This window comes from Oculina patagonica, chromosome 3, assembly GCF_052425735.1.
Source record: "Oculina patagonica isolate OP01 chromosome 3, crgOcupat, whole genome shotgun sequence".
Classification (NCBI taxonomy): Eukaryota; Metazoa; Cnidaria; class Anthozoa; order Scleractinia; family Oculinidae; genus Oculina; species Oculina patagonica.
The window spans coordinates 28,430,708-28,445,893 of NC_135760.1; the positions used below are offsets into that span (position 1 = coordinate 28,430,708).

The 15,186-nt window shown below is 38.7% G+C and overlaps 2 protein-coding genes across 2 annotated transcripts in view; one reads left to right on the top strand and one right to left on the bottom strand.

Annotated features, from left to right (window-relative positions):
• Window positions 1-15,186, top strand: part of LOC144647380 (uncharacterized) — a 308,906-nt gene that overhangs the window by 91,633 nt on the left and 202,087 nt on the right. The gene's annotated exons all lie outside the window — the stretch shown is intronic.
• The window catches only part of LOC144645921 (protein strawberry notch homolog 1-like), a 161,662-nt gene that overhangs the window by 59,741 nt on the left and 86,735 nt on the right, over window positions 1-15,186 (bottom strand). The window contains exons 19-21 of the mRNA XM_078505435.1: window positions 5,790-5,947; window positions 2,545-2,601; window positions 2,278-2,454 (exon numbers count right to left, since the gene is read on the bottom strand). Coding sequence (XP_078361561.1) covers window positions 2,278-2,454; window positions 2,545-2,601; window positions 5,790-5,947 — 392 coding nt within the window. The remainder of the gene's footprint in view (window positions 1-2,277; window positions 2,455-2,544; window positions 2,602-5,789; window positions 5,948-15,186) is intronic.

Sequence of the window (15,186 nt, forward strand, 5' to 3'; positions counted from 1 at the left end):
AATCATTTTGCACTCTTGCAAGCAAGTACAGGGTTACACTAGCCAGGTAAACTAGCTTCTGCAGGGCTGTTTCATGAGGTCTACAGGGACTGCTGGTTTGAAAACTGTGACAGGGCTGTTACAGTTTGGCTACTTGGTAGAAACAGCCTTGCCAACTGTGCCAATTTACGAGCTGCAACAGGGTTGTCTTGAACAAGCCTCAGAACAGCCTGTTACAGGCTTGGTACAGGTCTGCCACAGGGTTATTATTGTCGTTAAATAGGCAATACCATGACAGGGCTGTTACAGGGTTGCTGCTTGGTAGAAACAACCTTGCTAACTGTGCCAATTTACGAGCTGCAACAGGGTTGTAACAAGGTCCTTTTCACACCCCGGTTACAGGGCTCCAGGGGGGTTTCTACAGGGTAGACTTTTTCTTAAGGGGCGAAACTCTGACTATTCATTGGATCAGCCCAACGGAAGAACATCCCAACCAGTTCTTCAGGTGAAGGTGTTGGAGGAGTTGAAGATTTCTTTCTTATGATATCAGCAGTGACTTTTGGTGGGTATCCATTAGATTGTAAGGCGATGCTAATGCAATCAACTTCACGGGCTTTTCCAGATGGTGAGAAATTTTGAACTCAATGCCACACTCTTGAATTGGCTGTCGAAGGCTAATAATTTTTAAAATATTTTACCAGAGAACGCTTTTTACCTTGGTATGTCTCATTAGCACACTCATGTAGGCATCTGACTGGGGATCGAGAGGTCGCGAGTTCGAATCCCAGAGGAGACCATTTTTTTTCTTTTTTTAACCCGTAGCACTAAAATGGTGTGTTTATTATATCGCTCCGTAGGTATGCATTGCAGAATAATTTACTATAAGCCGTAAATAAATATATCAGAGCATATAGCCTGATTGAGGTACAAATGTAATTATGCTGTTACATCTGAAAAGCTTTTCCTTTTCTTGCGGAAAAGCAGCCACACACTCGATTTTAGCCAACGCTCTGGTTTCTAGATAGATCCATCGTTAATGAAGCTTATGTGAAACCCAATTTAGTTTTTGAATGTTCCTTCATGTACGACGCTAGCTCGAAAGATAGACCCGAAAGTCATTGAGCGATGAATGCTGGTAATTGGCTCTCAATGTTTTGGCGACCGATTACTTAATTCTGCACGTAATTGTCAGCCATATTTTGTTTCTTTGCCTCTGGTTTTTCTTATAAATCCCTTTAAATTTAAAAGGCCGCCTTTTAATATACAGCGGTTTTGCTACACTCTTTCTACAAGTATATCTGCTGATCAGCGGAGTTGCAATGAAAAGTTAACAGATGATGGACCAACCGACCAACCAGGCTACCCACAAATTCAGTCGTAAAAAGAGGGAGATAGAAACAAAAAACCATTCGCTGTTTTCACCGTTCCCATAATACACTTTGTTTACCCCCAAAATTTTTGCATAAGCATTGTTTTCAATTTCTCTTGGGATTTACAATGACATATACCGTATTTTCTCAAATAAACGCCCCCCGCATTTATTTCAAACTTGGCTTTGTGAACCTGGCGTGTAATCGGGGCCCAGCGTTTATTATCGGACTGCAATTTTCTGCCATTTCTTCAGATTGATTTATTGTTACCGATCTTCGAGACCAAAGGGAAGTTTGTCAAGGCGGGGCGATTTTTCTCTTCGTTCTGCCCCGAAAAAGTGTCCCTGGGTATCCAAAGGTGATTATTTTCCAAAGGCACACTATTACGGATTGGATAGTTTATGTATGCAAACAAAATATATTTACTTGTTAGCTTGACCTCAAATAAACGCCGGGACCTCGAACAAACGCCCCCGGCGTTTATTTAAAAACTAGCAATTTTGACCCCGCGTTTATACGAGACCGGCGTTTAATCGGGGTCCGGCGTTTCATCGAGAAAATACGGTACAATCATCCCAAGAGAAATTGAAAACAATGCTTATGCAAAAATTTTGGGGGGTAAACAAGGTGTATTATGGGATCGTGAAAAAAGCGAATACAGACAAAGTAGAGCATATTTTTTCTTAGCATCCCTAGTGACATCACTTAATTTGCAGAAAGAATTAAAATTGTCCGTTCTCTTGGCAAACCCTCTCGAGTTTTGCTTGTCAGGAATCATCACCTAACACTTAATGCAAATGAGTAGCCTATAAATTTATTACAGGGGGTGGGGGATGAGAAACTGTCCCCAATCTTTTGGAATGCAAATTATTATGCACCACATATGCTGCGTGCCCAAATGTTCAAGTGACAAATTACAGCTTTCTACCTTCATCCTCTGATCCTGACATTTTAAAAGGATTGAAATCATCCTCATCTTCTGCCGCTGAACTGTTACCAGACTCTGCAGCCACATCCTTGCCACTTTGTTTGCTAACGTTGAACAACTCCCTCTCAGCATTTTTCTTTTCACTGCCATCAGAGTCACTATCAGAGCCACTACTCACTGAAAATTAACAAACTATTGGCATAACTGCCGTGTAACAAACATAAAAAAGCAGCAAAAAACGTTGTAACAAAAGCAGATTAAATTTACAGTTATAGATCATCTCAAGTGCAGTCTTGACTTTCTTGGGTTTGGAGGCTTTGCTAGCTAGAAAATATAATGGAAAAAGGGAAATGTTATCAAACAAGAGAACTGGAGAACTGTACATATCTATGGTATGGTCTAGTTAAATATAATAATAACAATATTGAATATTTATCCAGGATGACCCTTTAGTACATGGGTACTGTTATTAAAAGGGGTCCTGTGAAAGAAAAAAAAACAATATAAAAATATAAAACATGACATAAAATAAGATAAAAAGATAGAAATCTTAGTAACTTATGCTACACAAATAATTTGCTTAAAGACTGCCTAGTTTTCAAAGGTAAAGATTTCAAAATAGAACCACCAGAGAAATAAAAACTTTTCAAAAGTTTCACTTTCGGCAGAGCAACAGTGGCTCCACAGTTCGTCATATTAAGATTGTAAGTGGGGGTGGGTCTCCTGATTTGATTTCCTTGAAACACTTCGATTCACACACTTAATCTTGCAACAGTGGGCAACACTGTTAAGTAACTTCAAAATGCAATCCATGACAGCAAATTAATAAATTCTAATTTCCAAATTTTCTACTTTACATTTTCAATTAATTAGAACAAGTAGGGGGGGGGGGGGCACACGACAGCATAAAACAGATAAACAAGTGGCCTTCTATTCAAAAATTTACAAATATAAAAATACATAATTTATTATGCATTAAAAGTATATCCAAAAAAGCTCTACAAAAACATTAACTATGATTTACAACAAACGAGGTAAAATTTATGTACAAAGCTTAAGATAAAGACAGTGTAAAAAATAACAAAAAAGCTTAGAAAAATAATCCTAATTTTATCATGGGCACAAAGCGGCCTGTCCATATAATTGGGATTATATTACACAAACTCTGTTTGAAATATATGAGAAAACATCAGGTAGAGTTCAATGCAGAAAAGTGGCGCCAACAAAAGGTAAAAAGGTCACATACAGCTGATAATACTTCAAAACACTCAGCAAATGACACAAAAATGACAATGCTGATAACAAAATAACCAAAGCGAATGTGGCCAACACATGAAAGTTTTGCTCTCCAAAATTGAAATTATAGCTTTTCACCAACTGTCGTTGTACAGGTTCACCTTGTTTTTCTGTCACTTTTTGCCAAAACAAAACATTACTAGCCATATTACATGAAAATGAGATTCTCTGGTTAATAAAAGGCTCTTCGAGCAACCTCATGGTAATTCGATGAAGTGCAGACCTTCACATTTTTTTCCAAAATCATAATGTAATGCAATTTCACTTTATTACAAGCGTTCAATACTAACGTGACACGAAACAAAAACGTGCTGTGGATGTTGTGTTAACTAAAACATGTCACACGGCAAGCGCAATAATATTTTTTATAATTTAAGCGTAACTGCATGCAGCTTATAGCTGCCATCAATAATGTCCCAATCTCACTTAATTTGTGTTTGAATGTTTTCTTGCGTCAATGGGTCATTGATAGGTTTTTTTAAATAAGCGTCCAAACATGTCACTTTGTTTGTGCTCTCAGGTTTCGTAGCGCGATTTCTATTTTTTCACCACAAAATACTGTTTTAGTGTAACCTTTGATCCTTTTTCCATTTAGTAAATTTGTTTTATGAATATGTTTACTTTTCTGTCAGCACATATAGCGTTATTTTGAGAAGCTAATAAAATTTGAGAGAAAGATGTGCGTTTCTGCTCGACTCAAAAAGATGAAAAACAGATGACGTGATGCGAAACAAAAGCATGCCATGAATGTCGTGTTTACTTAAACACGTCAGAAGACAAGCATAACTGCATGTACCTTATAGCTGCTATCAGTAATGTCACAATCTCACTTCATTTGCCTTGGAATGTTTTCTTACGCAACAGGTCATTGATAGTGTAAGCCCTGAGGCTTTGTTGAGCGAATTCTATTCTCTTTTATCACCATAAGTGTAACTGATCCTCTTTCGATTTGTTTTGTAAAAATTCAACCTTGTGAAAGAGAGAGACCCTGGAAACGAGGTTGGAGAATAATTTCTTTTTGATTGACATGTGCTGAATGGCGTTTTAAAGAACCTTTCTGGCAGCACGTTTACTGTTAAATGCATAAATTAATTGCGGTTTAATATCAGAATGGAGTGAGCGAGTGAGGGATCCAGTTGTGACACGTGACTTCGAGAATGATCACTACACCTCATTACCATTCGGTAAAAACGGTCAAATTAATTATTGCAACATTGTGCCGTATGTAGACGACCAAAATAAGCATTTTATTCAGTTTCACTTTTGCACTGTTATCAGAATAATATTCTGCCGGGAATCAATGCCGGCATTTTTAATTTGTTATATATAAGTAAAGACTGTGTATAGCTAGAGAAACTGCTTTTCAGTCGGAGAGGGTAAACACCCTGCAAGCAGAGTTTTTTTTCAAGACTTTGAAACATTTATAGGGAATTTTCATTGGGAAGCCAAAATCGATTTAAAAGAGTCAAGTTTTGTGCTTCATTTCTGCCATATTTAGAACTTCATTTGCTTTTCTTGTCTCTTTGCAATGTAAATTAAACATGCTGAACCTTTCTTGGTTACAGCTCATTTTTAGCGAGGCTTTTTTTTCTCTGAAATTTTTAAAAGGAAACAGCATTCTTCACTCTTTCTAACCCGTCAATCGACTCAACATTGAAATTGAATGTGTGTGTATATACAAGCAAAGATTTTGCAACACAATTTTCCGGGTTTCTTTACTAAACAAATTAAAGTAGGAAAAAAATAAAAACGTTATTTGCCGGCCTAGATCGGTCCATATAGGAAAAAACTGTTCCCTTAGTCTTGAGCATGGCCTGAGGCTGCAAGACCTCAGGCACAGTTTTCCCCTAAACGGAACTCCCGGCGGGCATTATATATAACATACTCTGGGCAAGACAGAAGGGAATTCAACATATACTCAGGCGTATACATGTACATGAGTTTTTACAGTTTTAAAGGCTGCCTAAAGTTCAATAAATCAGGGCTGCAGCTCACTGGAGATTGAGCTTACCATGTGCAGCAGCCAATACCTTATTTGCTCATGAAAAATTATACTTTGACTGATGTAGGAAACAGAGAAAACTTGGTCAATTGTACGTAGCTCCCCCAAAAATATTGCCTTGCACAAAATGGAAACTAAGTGGATGCAGATTACATATGCATCACTCCAGCCCAAAAGCTAATTTTGTCATCTCGCTGATTAACTACTGACTAACCTTGTTGTCTTCTCCTTTTGGGGGTACCTTGTCCTAGTGCAGGGGAAGATCTGTCAGACATTTTGTCACTAGCATCACTATCAATACCAAACAGATCAGCCACTCTTCTTCTGTCTGCTGCTGGGAACTGCTTTTCAATTAAAGCTTGTAACACACCTCTAGAACAGAAGAAATGTGCAGTGTTAAGGCTGCTGCCTTCCTGCCATGTTTTCAGAGGCATGTGCATCATCCCAACTTCAAAATGGGCTGATGCTTCACTGTCTGGGCTCAGATGGGCAAGCAACTGCACACCTTTACTTAATAAACTCCCGGACAAGCACAAAGGATTTAAATTGGGGGCGAGCTTATAGCGCAGTTAAGGCCACTGACGGCCAACACGCATTCTGTGGAATTGATCCACAGAGGTTGGCTGCTGTTGCGTTACCTGTCACGGTGATTTCTCAATCGTATGCAAATTTTTTCATATTTTGGCTGCAAAGTCATGCTCTCAGCCTGAGCGAACAGAGTCCGCTTGCAGTTCACCTGATTTTGATTTTCTCGCTCACGGTTTTTTGAGTTTGAGTCAAAGCTACTAGCGAATTGGAAAATGACAATAAATACCGACAAAATGTAACTATCTTTTCAATAACTGAAAGAAAAATATTAGCATATGATACTTCATTAGTATGAGCGAAAAAGAGATTGCCACAAAGAGTGAGAGCGAGTTTCACCTCAGTGTACAAACGAAAGAAAGCGACAAAATGTCGAATGTAATTAAAATTTGACCTTTTGCGTCTCGTTTCATGCTCAGTATGTTTACGTTTATATCTTTGCTAGTTCGCTTGATCGATTAAAATTTATTATACTTTTTAGCCACTCTGGGTTCAAGCCGAAGAGATTTAAATTATTAATGGCTTTTCGAAACATTTGGTTGTCAGTTCAAAGTTATTTTTTGTTGTTTCAAGCTTGAAATTTACCGCCGCTAGTATAATTATTTCCGCACCGTCTGCATACAATCACGAATTAATTCTGTCTTTTCGCGTTCGGACATTTACAGCTATCTGTTTAAAACTTTAGGTTTACCGGTCGGCTCGTTCACAGCTGTCGGTTCACAATAATTTTTTTTTTCATAACTTCATAAGCCGTTCTGCCGTTCATCGCTATGCGTTCCGAATAAATTGTAAGCCGTTCAGTAGCTCATAGCCGTGCGTTCCAAATTTTTTGACAGCCGTTCAGTAGATCATAACCGTGCGTTCCAAATTTTTCGACAGCCGTTCAGTTGTTCATAACCGTGCGTTCAGAATAATTAAATTACAAGCCGTTCAGCCGTGCAGCCGGTTTCACCCGTTCCACACGGCTTTGTGAGCCGTGCGTTACCCGTTCGGTAGCCGTGTATTTTACCCGTTCGGTATAAAGCCCTTAGTGTACGTTTTCGCGTGAGAGGTCACATATGCCGAAAAAAATTTGGCCAATTTTTGATGAAAAAACCACTAGCCAAAATTGCCAAAATTGAGATGTTCATATTTTTTAGCTGCCTAACTAGCAAAAAAGGACACTTAGATCAGGAGTTATCCCAATGCATGTAGAACAAAATTCAGTTGAGAAAAATTTGGGCTGTGCAATTTTTTAGCTCTTTAATGACCCATTTTGAAGCACACCCTGACCTAATTTGCATATTGTCAAAAGCAATAGTTTAACATCCGTACTTATTTTATTTATTTTTAAACACTTTAATTTGCCTTGATGAGGCTTAAAGTTCTTAGGAAAGCTGTAATTAGCAGTAATAAGTCGAGTAAACATAAATTTTGACTGTTAAAATTGCCAAAAATTAGAAAATCAATACTGATGAAATCAGTTTGTTCCCCTCAAAAGCTTGAACCTCAAAATATAATGTGCAGGGATACAATACAAGGAGTCTGTATTATGTCTACGTGATAGTTTACTATACTAATAGATACACTTCTTTCAAACATATCCATGCTTAACTTGCCAAAACTTAACCTTCCAAGGCGTATTAAACGCTCTTCAAGTAAAGTAAGTTTCCATATTTTTGAAAATCGTGCGAGTAGAAACATCCTATGGCGTAATCGTACTTCCTGATGATCGTTACATTCTGCATTTGTTGACAGAATTCCTTTGTATTCCCTTACAATCAAATAACATTTCTAAAGCTGCTCAGTTCTTTCATTTTTGCTGTTTTGGCTGCACACTGTCCATCCGCCATTTTGGATGTGGTCACAAGAGAACTGGGTCGAGAGTCGCCTGACTGAAAACGTGTGGACTCAACGTACAGTCAAAGCTCTCGTAAGCGCACACCCTCGAGACGCGAAAAAAGTGTCCGTTACTGGAGCTGGCCGCTTACGAGAATGGTTCATGTAAGCGGCCACTAGAGGTGTAGCGGAAAGATGGCCACTAGGGAGCTTGCCCAGCTATTAATAACCGGACGGACGTGGATGACGATAAAACAAGCACTGAAATGTGGTCCTGTAATTGCTGTAAAATCATTGTCACGAACGGCAATGTGAATTTGATTGATTACGACAAGATACAGAGGTTGTTAGTAGGATTTTCTTTAGGGTGTCCGCTTACGAGAGCTTAAAAACAAAGAAAAAGTCTAAGTCGTAATCTTGGAAAGTGGCCGCGGCCGCTTACGGGAATGTCCGCTTACGAGAATGCAAAAATACAGAGTTTGTACGGGGAGTTAAAACGGGGTTTCAAACAAGGTGGCCGCAAGTAGAGCTGTCCGCTTACGAGAGTGTACGCTTTATACATTATGAAGTTTTCCTGTTCAGAGGGTTTTTTCAACAAAAGTCCTTTGCTCAACTTTTAAAGACAGAATCGTGACACTTTCATTTTGGTCATATTTCATTGGACCTGGGTGGAACTTGACTGTTAAGCATATGACACGGGCCCACAAATCAACTAGGTGGCCAACAGTAGCTCAAGAATCTGTTTAGATTTATAGCTATTTATGTTGAATCGTTTTTCTGAAACTTGCGCCCGTCATTTTGTTAAAAATTAAAATTTCTACTGTTTTTAGGGATTTTTCGAGGTTAAAACTGACTTACACATCATGGATCATAATAGCATGCCCCACCAAGCTAAATAAATTAAAGATCGGAAAGTAGAACTAGTAAAACTAGCTAAATGTTGGTTTTTATGGACAGTTTTAACTTTGGAAATTTGCAAAAAGCAGTACTGATTTGAATTTTTATTATATTGAAATGACAATCATGCTCATGTAATGATGAGAAACAAGTAACAGTATGTATTCAGTATATGGTGTAGAATAAGTGCCATCAATCGACATCACAATGTTGTCAGGACTCTTCAATGATGCACAAAACCGATAACCAGTCCTGGTTGCAGTTGGCAGAAATAGCCACATACATATATGCATGTGAATGGTGCGCTCACCATTTCCTTCAGCTTAGCAGTCAGAGTGACCTGACTGGTGAATTACAACACTGAAAAACGACAGCTTAGGTTAGATTTCGGAAAGTACTGCAACCTTTTCTTCCAGACGACTTCTTACCTCAAACAGAATTACTTCGACCATTGTCATGCTCTGTACCCAACGGCTACTGCGTAGGTTCTCTGCTGGAACTGTTGATGAGCACGTTAATTACAGTTCTTGAAAAACAGTCTATATTACTTAATGTTTTTCCCACAGATCCCGCTATTACGGACTCTCGCTATTACGGACACTAAACGATGTCCCAAGCATGTTGCCTATATCGAGAGTTGACTCACGGTAATATTCTTTTAGCACAACGCGACAATAATAGATCTTCAGGCCGGTCACGGTTGTGACCGCCATCTTGACGGATAGGCAACGCCATCACAAATTACAGTGTCTTATGGGAATTCATCTCATGGTAAACTTTTTTTTCAAAAATGTAACTGGATGCCAAACAACTTATGAAACGTGAAGCCTAGCTTCCAGGCAAAATATTTTAATCAAACAAATTTGAATGATGTACATGTAGCTGGGATATAAAGTTACGTTTTTAATTTTCCATTTTTTTTCTGTGTAGAAATCGCTCTCACTGGTTTGTTGCGTGGGTTGACGTGGTTCGCGGGTAAAACTTATAGGGACCCTATAGGCAAACACCATCGAAAATCTTGTCAATGTGCGAGCCCTCGAGTCGTGCAAGCCATTGCCGTTTGCTAAGAAAAACACATCGGTTACCCTAAGTGGCATTATGCGGGTATGGCTAGCCTTTATATTAGGATTTGAGGACAGAAGGCACTACTATTGTTAGATCATCATTATATTATAATCAACATTCGAATCAAAATGAGACACCTTCAGTGGAGGGGGAAAGGTAAAAAAAACGTAAAAAGAAATTGGGGGAGCGCGTAAAACGACTCGATTTTCCTTCCTTCTTTCCAGTGTCCCCCGAGCGCTTTTGTTTTTCACTCCTCAGGCTCGCGCTAACCTTTCAACTCTCCCCATTTCCCATCCCTTACAAAAAAAATTAAGAGGCCTCTGTGGAGAACAGAGTAAAAGTTCATGCATGTTTTAGGCGGACACTGCCGTTTACGTACACTCCTCTTGCTCAAGCAATCAGCCACAGGTTTTTAGTCATTATCCAATTATTTCCAAATTGAAGTCAGTCTAAAAAGTCAATCTGAGAAAAAACAAAGACGTTTTTTTTAATGACTGATTATGACAAAAACTGTTTTTTTTTTTTTCAAGATTTATTGACTGTGGTGTAGTTCTTTTATACCCTATAAAAGTGTAATCTGCAGAAAAGAGAATATTTTAATGGCTCTCACTTGACACCAGAGATAAAACATTTGTTAATACATGTTTCATTTCATTATAAGAGTGATTTTAATAAGCCATTTGGTTGATTTGCGGGCCTGGTGTCGCATTATGAATTGTTCCACCCAGGCTAGGTCTAATAAAATGCAACCAAAATGAAAAAGTCTCACGAGTCAGGCGTCAAAAAGAGGCTAATTCGAAATATTCTCACATTTCAAAGGTATCTTAGGGCACTTTCCATTCAACCAAATATTCCGGGGATTCCGGGTTGGGAAGCGAATGGAACAGAAATTTCCCGGAATAAAATTCCGGAATTTTATGACAACCTCGCGAGGTTGTCCAAAAATTCCTGAAAATACCGTTCCATTCGACTATTCCTACTTCGGCCAGCTGCAGGCTTCTCCAAGCCGGAATCAAACATGGCCACATAGTCAAGATGGCTTCTCAACACAGTGCTCGGCGTGTTTGTTTGTCACCGAAAGCTTACAGCTCTTACTCGAGCCAGATCCGTTACGAAGTGGTTTCCTTCCTGTGAGCATGGCCTGGCGAGTAAACAGCTCGCATGTTTCTCTCGTCCTTCGAAAGTGACTCTTGGATTCATCAGGAAAATATGCTGGTATCGTATATCAAAGTGGTCAGACTCGCGGACTCTATTTATATTCCTTCGCAGGTAACAGCTAGCTACACTGAAAAGATATCATCGCCGTCGCTTGAAGTATCGTTCGTTTTAGCTTCAGAGTCGTCGAACAACTCCAAAGCAAGTAAAAGAGGCAACGAGGCCGCCATTTGTTTTGCTTCGTTGGTGCAAACAACCGGAAAATACTGTTCCATTCGCCACACGGAATACCCGGAATTTCAAACCGGGATTTTTGGTCGAATGGAAAGCGCCCTTAATGAGTTGTGTGGAAGGTTTGTTTGAAAAACGTTGGGTCAACACGTTTTCAGTCAGGCGACTCTAGCCCCAGTTCTCTTGCGACCACAATTATGCAAAATGGCGGATGGACAGCGTGCAACCGAAATAGCAAAAATGGGGCATGATGGCGAGGAACTGAGCGGCTTTAGAAACGTTTCTTGATTGTATTAAGGACTTTTGTTAACAAATGCAGAATGTAACGATCATTGGGAAATACAATTTCGCTGTAGGATGTTCACTCGCACGATTTTCAAAGATATGGAAATTTACCTTTACTAAAGGAACGTTAAATCGCTTTGGTAAGTTAAGTTTTAGCAAGTTCAGCATGGATATGTTTGAAAGAAGTGTATCTATTAGTATAGTAAACTAATACTTAGACGTAATGCGGACTCCCTGTATTGTATGCACATTATATTTTGAGGAACAAGCTTTTGAGGGGAACAAACTGATTTCATCAGTATTGATTTTCTAATTTTTTGGCAATTTTAACAGTCAAAATTTATGTTTACTCGACTTATAACTGCTAACAGCTTTCCTAAGAACTTTAAGCCTCATCAAGGCAAATTAAAGTGTTTAAAAATAAATAAAAATACCGTAAAGTTCCGTGTATACACATGTAAGCCGCACCCGTAGATAAGCCGCACCCCCGATTTGGAAGCTCAAATTTTGGAAAAAAAAAATATACAGACCATAAAGTTTGAAGTTCAAGTGAAGTTCTATTGGTAAACAAACAAGGGCAAACAAGCACGGTTTCGAAACACTGACACGGTGGTTGTTGCAATGTTTAATATAAATTAAGTCTTACGAAAGCTAAATTTCACTTGTCATACCTCCTTTTTAGTTTGAGCTCACAATATCTTAAACTTGGATGCTCTCTTGATATCATTTTTTCGAGATTATCACTTCTAAACACTCCTGAAACACTTGTAATTCGTTCGAATCGTTCGCGAATGACGAATGCTTAGTAGGCCAAGCTCTGAATTGTAGAGAGGAGTCTGGGCATTAAAAACAAACATGGCGGCATTTTCTTCGGAAGAAACCACGTTTTGATTTCAAGATTCTTGGAAACTGCTACCCGCAACAGGATAAAAACTTCATGCAGAATAAGAGTTTGTTAATCCAGCAGATGTATTTGCTGTGAAGGTCAATAAAAACCGAAGCGGTCGGCCATTTGCCTTGTGAGTATTTGCGTTTATCTTGGTGCCTTCTCGCACGCGGCGGAAAGACATGATTCGAAGTGACGTGGCAGGCTTCACTGCAAACAGCTTTGCAGAGGAACTAAAAGGTAGTGAACAACAACAAAGTTTTCAGCAATTTTTGGGTAGTGGTTTTCTCATCAAAAGTTGACCAAAATTCGTGCCATGCTTCACACTGTCAGAACCCTCTATGCCAAATTGGCATAATATTTTTTGAAATGAAAGCGCACTTATAGTAGAATCACAGCCTACAAGTATTTACCTTAGTCAAAAGGTTTTGTTTGTATGATTTTATACAACTGCAAACTTACTCCTTCAAAAACAGCATTTTTCATGAGTTGAAGGCTCAATATGGCACCACCCCTGGAACTTTGAAAGTACAGCGTAAAAGTCAGAAAACCAAACCCAAATGGCTTTTGGAATATCTCATCAAGGAGGCCCTGCCAGGGGGGTTTCCCTTTTTTTTTTTAATTTAATTTTTTTTTTTTCTTTCTTTGTTTGGAATTAAATTGAAGGGAATTTTTGATTTTTTTTTGGTTTGTTTTTTTTTTTCTTTTTTTGGGCGTCGGGGGGGGGGCATCAAGGTTAACTTCTGCAGTAAGTTTCAGGAAAATCGGTTGACCCCAACTTCCAAGGTCTGGAACACTTTCTCTGAGAATGGCACTTAAAGCACTCATAAATTTTTCAAAGACTACAAATCGCAATTTTTTGTTAGCCTTTGAAAAACATTTTGTGCTTATTTATCCCAAATTGCACTCAGAGACCCCATATATAAACAAATCACCTTGTTGTTATAAATTAACAAATAAAACAAGCCTTGACCATGCTCTGTTATAAAGCATGCAAGGAAGCGCTGAGAACACAAAACAAATGTAGGGAGAAACACAAGCCAGTGCACATCCCTACTACTTTAGTAGGAAGTTACAAAAATAAATAAATAAATAAATAAACTGACACTCGCACAAGGCTACTTAACAATAATACTGAACTTAATTTTTGCATTAAGCTTGTTCTGGCTGCAGAACATTTACTAACTCTTCCCATTTTTATAGTGAAGAGAGAGCTTATCTCTTTTCCTGGCGATATAAAATTCAATATTAAACACACATCAAATTTCAGCGAAAAAGCACAGAAAGGAAGGCATGCTATTCTGGAATTTCCTAGAGTAAATGTAATGTATGCCTAACAATAGTATATGATTGACCAAGAAAAAATCCTCAATAACATCAAATTTACCAAATATCAGATCTGTTTAGGTCAAATTCTCAACATATATATTATTGTCTCTCAGCCAAGATAGGACGGATTTCCAAAACTCAGAGGATTTGGTGCAGGAAAAGAGTAAATGCTTGACGGATTCTACCTCTTCTAAGCACAAAGCACAAAGCACAAATGGGAGACTCAACTACACAAGACGACATAGTTTTTTTGTTTGTAAAGACAATACGATTTGGAACTTTATACTGAAATTCTCAGGCTTTTGACTCTAAGGTGGTTTGAAATGGTAATGAATAAACTTTATTCCAATCAGTGAGCATGTTTGGGTACTTTTCCGTAAATCTTTGTTGAGCAGTGCTGTTGTCATTTCCTCGAGTGCTTTCAAACTGAACAATGTACAGTCCAGGCTTTTTTATTTGTTTTTATGATACAGTTTTACTAACATTAAGGAGAAATTTGCTATTAAACCAGGGTTTTTCCTAAATTGTCTGCTTGGATGAAGCAAGTACAAAACTTGGACCGGATCAACTCGGACCAGTCCGGGTCGGATAAGCTCAAATCGCCTCAGATCAACCCAGATTGACTTGGATCGTGATAAAATAAAATTTTATCCAATTGTCGGTTTAATTCCTCTCAGAAATGGGCCATTCACCCGCCATTTTGATGTACTCGTGTCAGCTTCTTGGAATCAGTGTTTACGATCAGGTTATGATCTTGTCCCTCATGATTGCTTTTTTGCGTTCCATTGTGGACCCTGAAGATGCTGAAGGCGAGGAAGGTAAGATCTAGACCATCCTTCTCAATGCAACGAACCAAATGAGACATTCAGTCACTAAGAGTGTACATATTTACTTATTTTTAACAGCAGGCGATTTTGTTTTCCGCCACAGAGCCTGCCTGCTTGGATGGCGCCCTAGATCCTATGTGTTTGCATCAAGACATCTCGTTTTGTTTTACAAAACTCTTTTTAAAAAGTGTTTGAATCCCTTCAATAGGAAACTCCTGTCCACATGTAAGTTCATATGGGATTCACTCACGCGCTGTTCCCATCTGTGGCTTTGTAGCTCAGATGGTAGAGCAGTGGTCATGCAACCCGAAGGTCGTGGGTTCAAGTCCCACCTGAGCCACTGAATTTTTTTTCAGTGGCCAGGATTCACAGTGTCTCATTTCATTTATTTCCCTTCAATAAAAACATGCACCACTAGTACTTGAGGTCTTCTTATTAATTGTTTGGTAGCACTGTACTGTTTAATCTTGAAATATCAGCTTGCAAAAAAGCTAGATCTGTGACAATCTAAAAGCTGCACATACACACAAAGG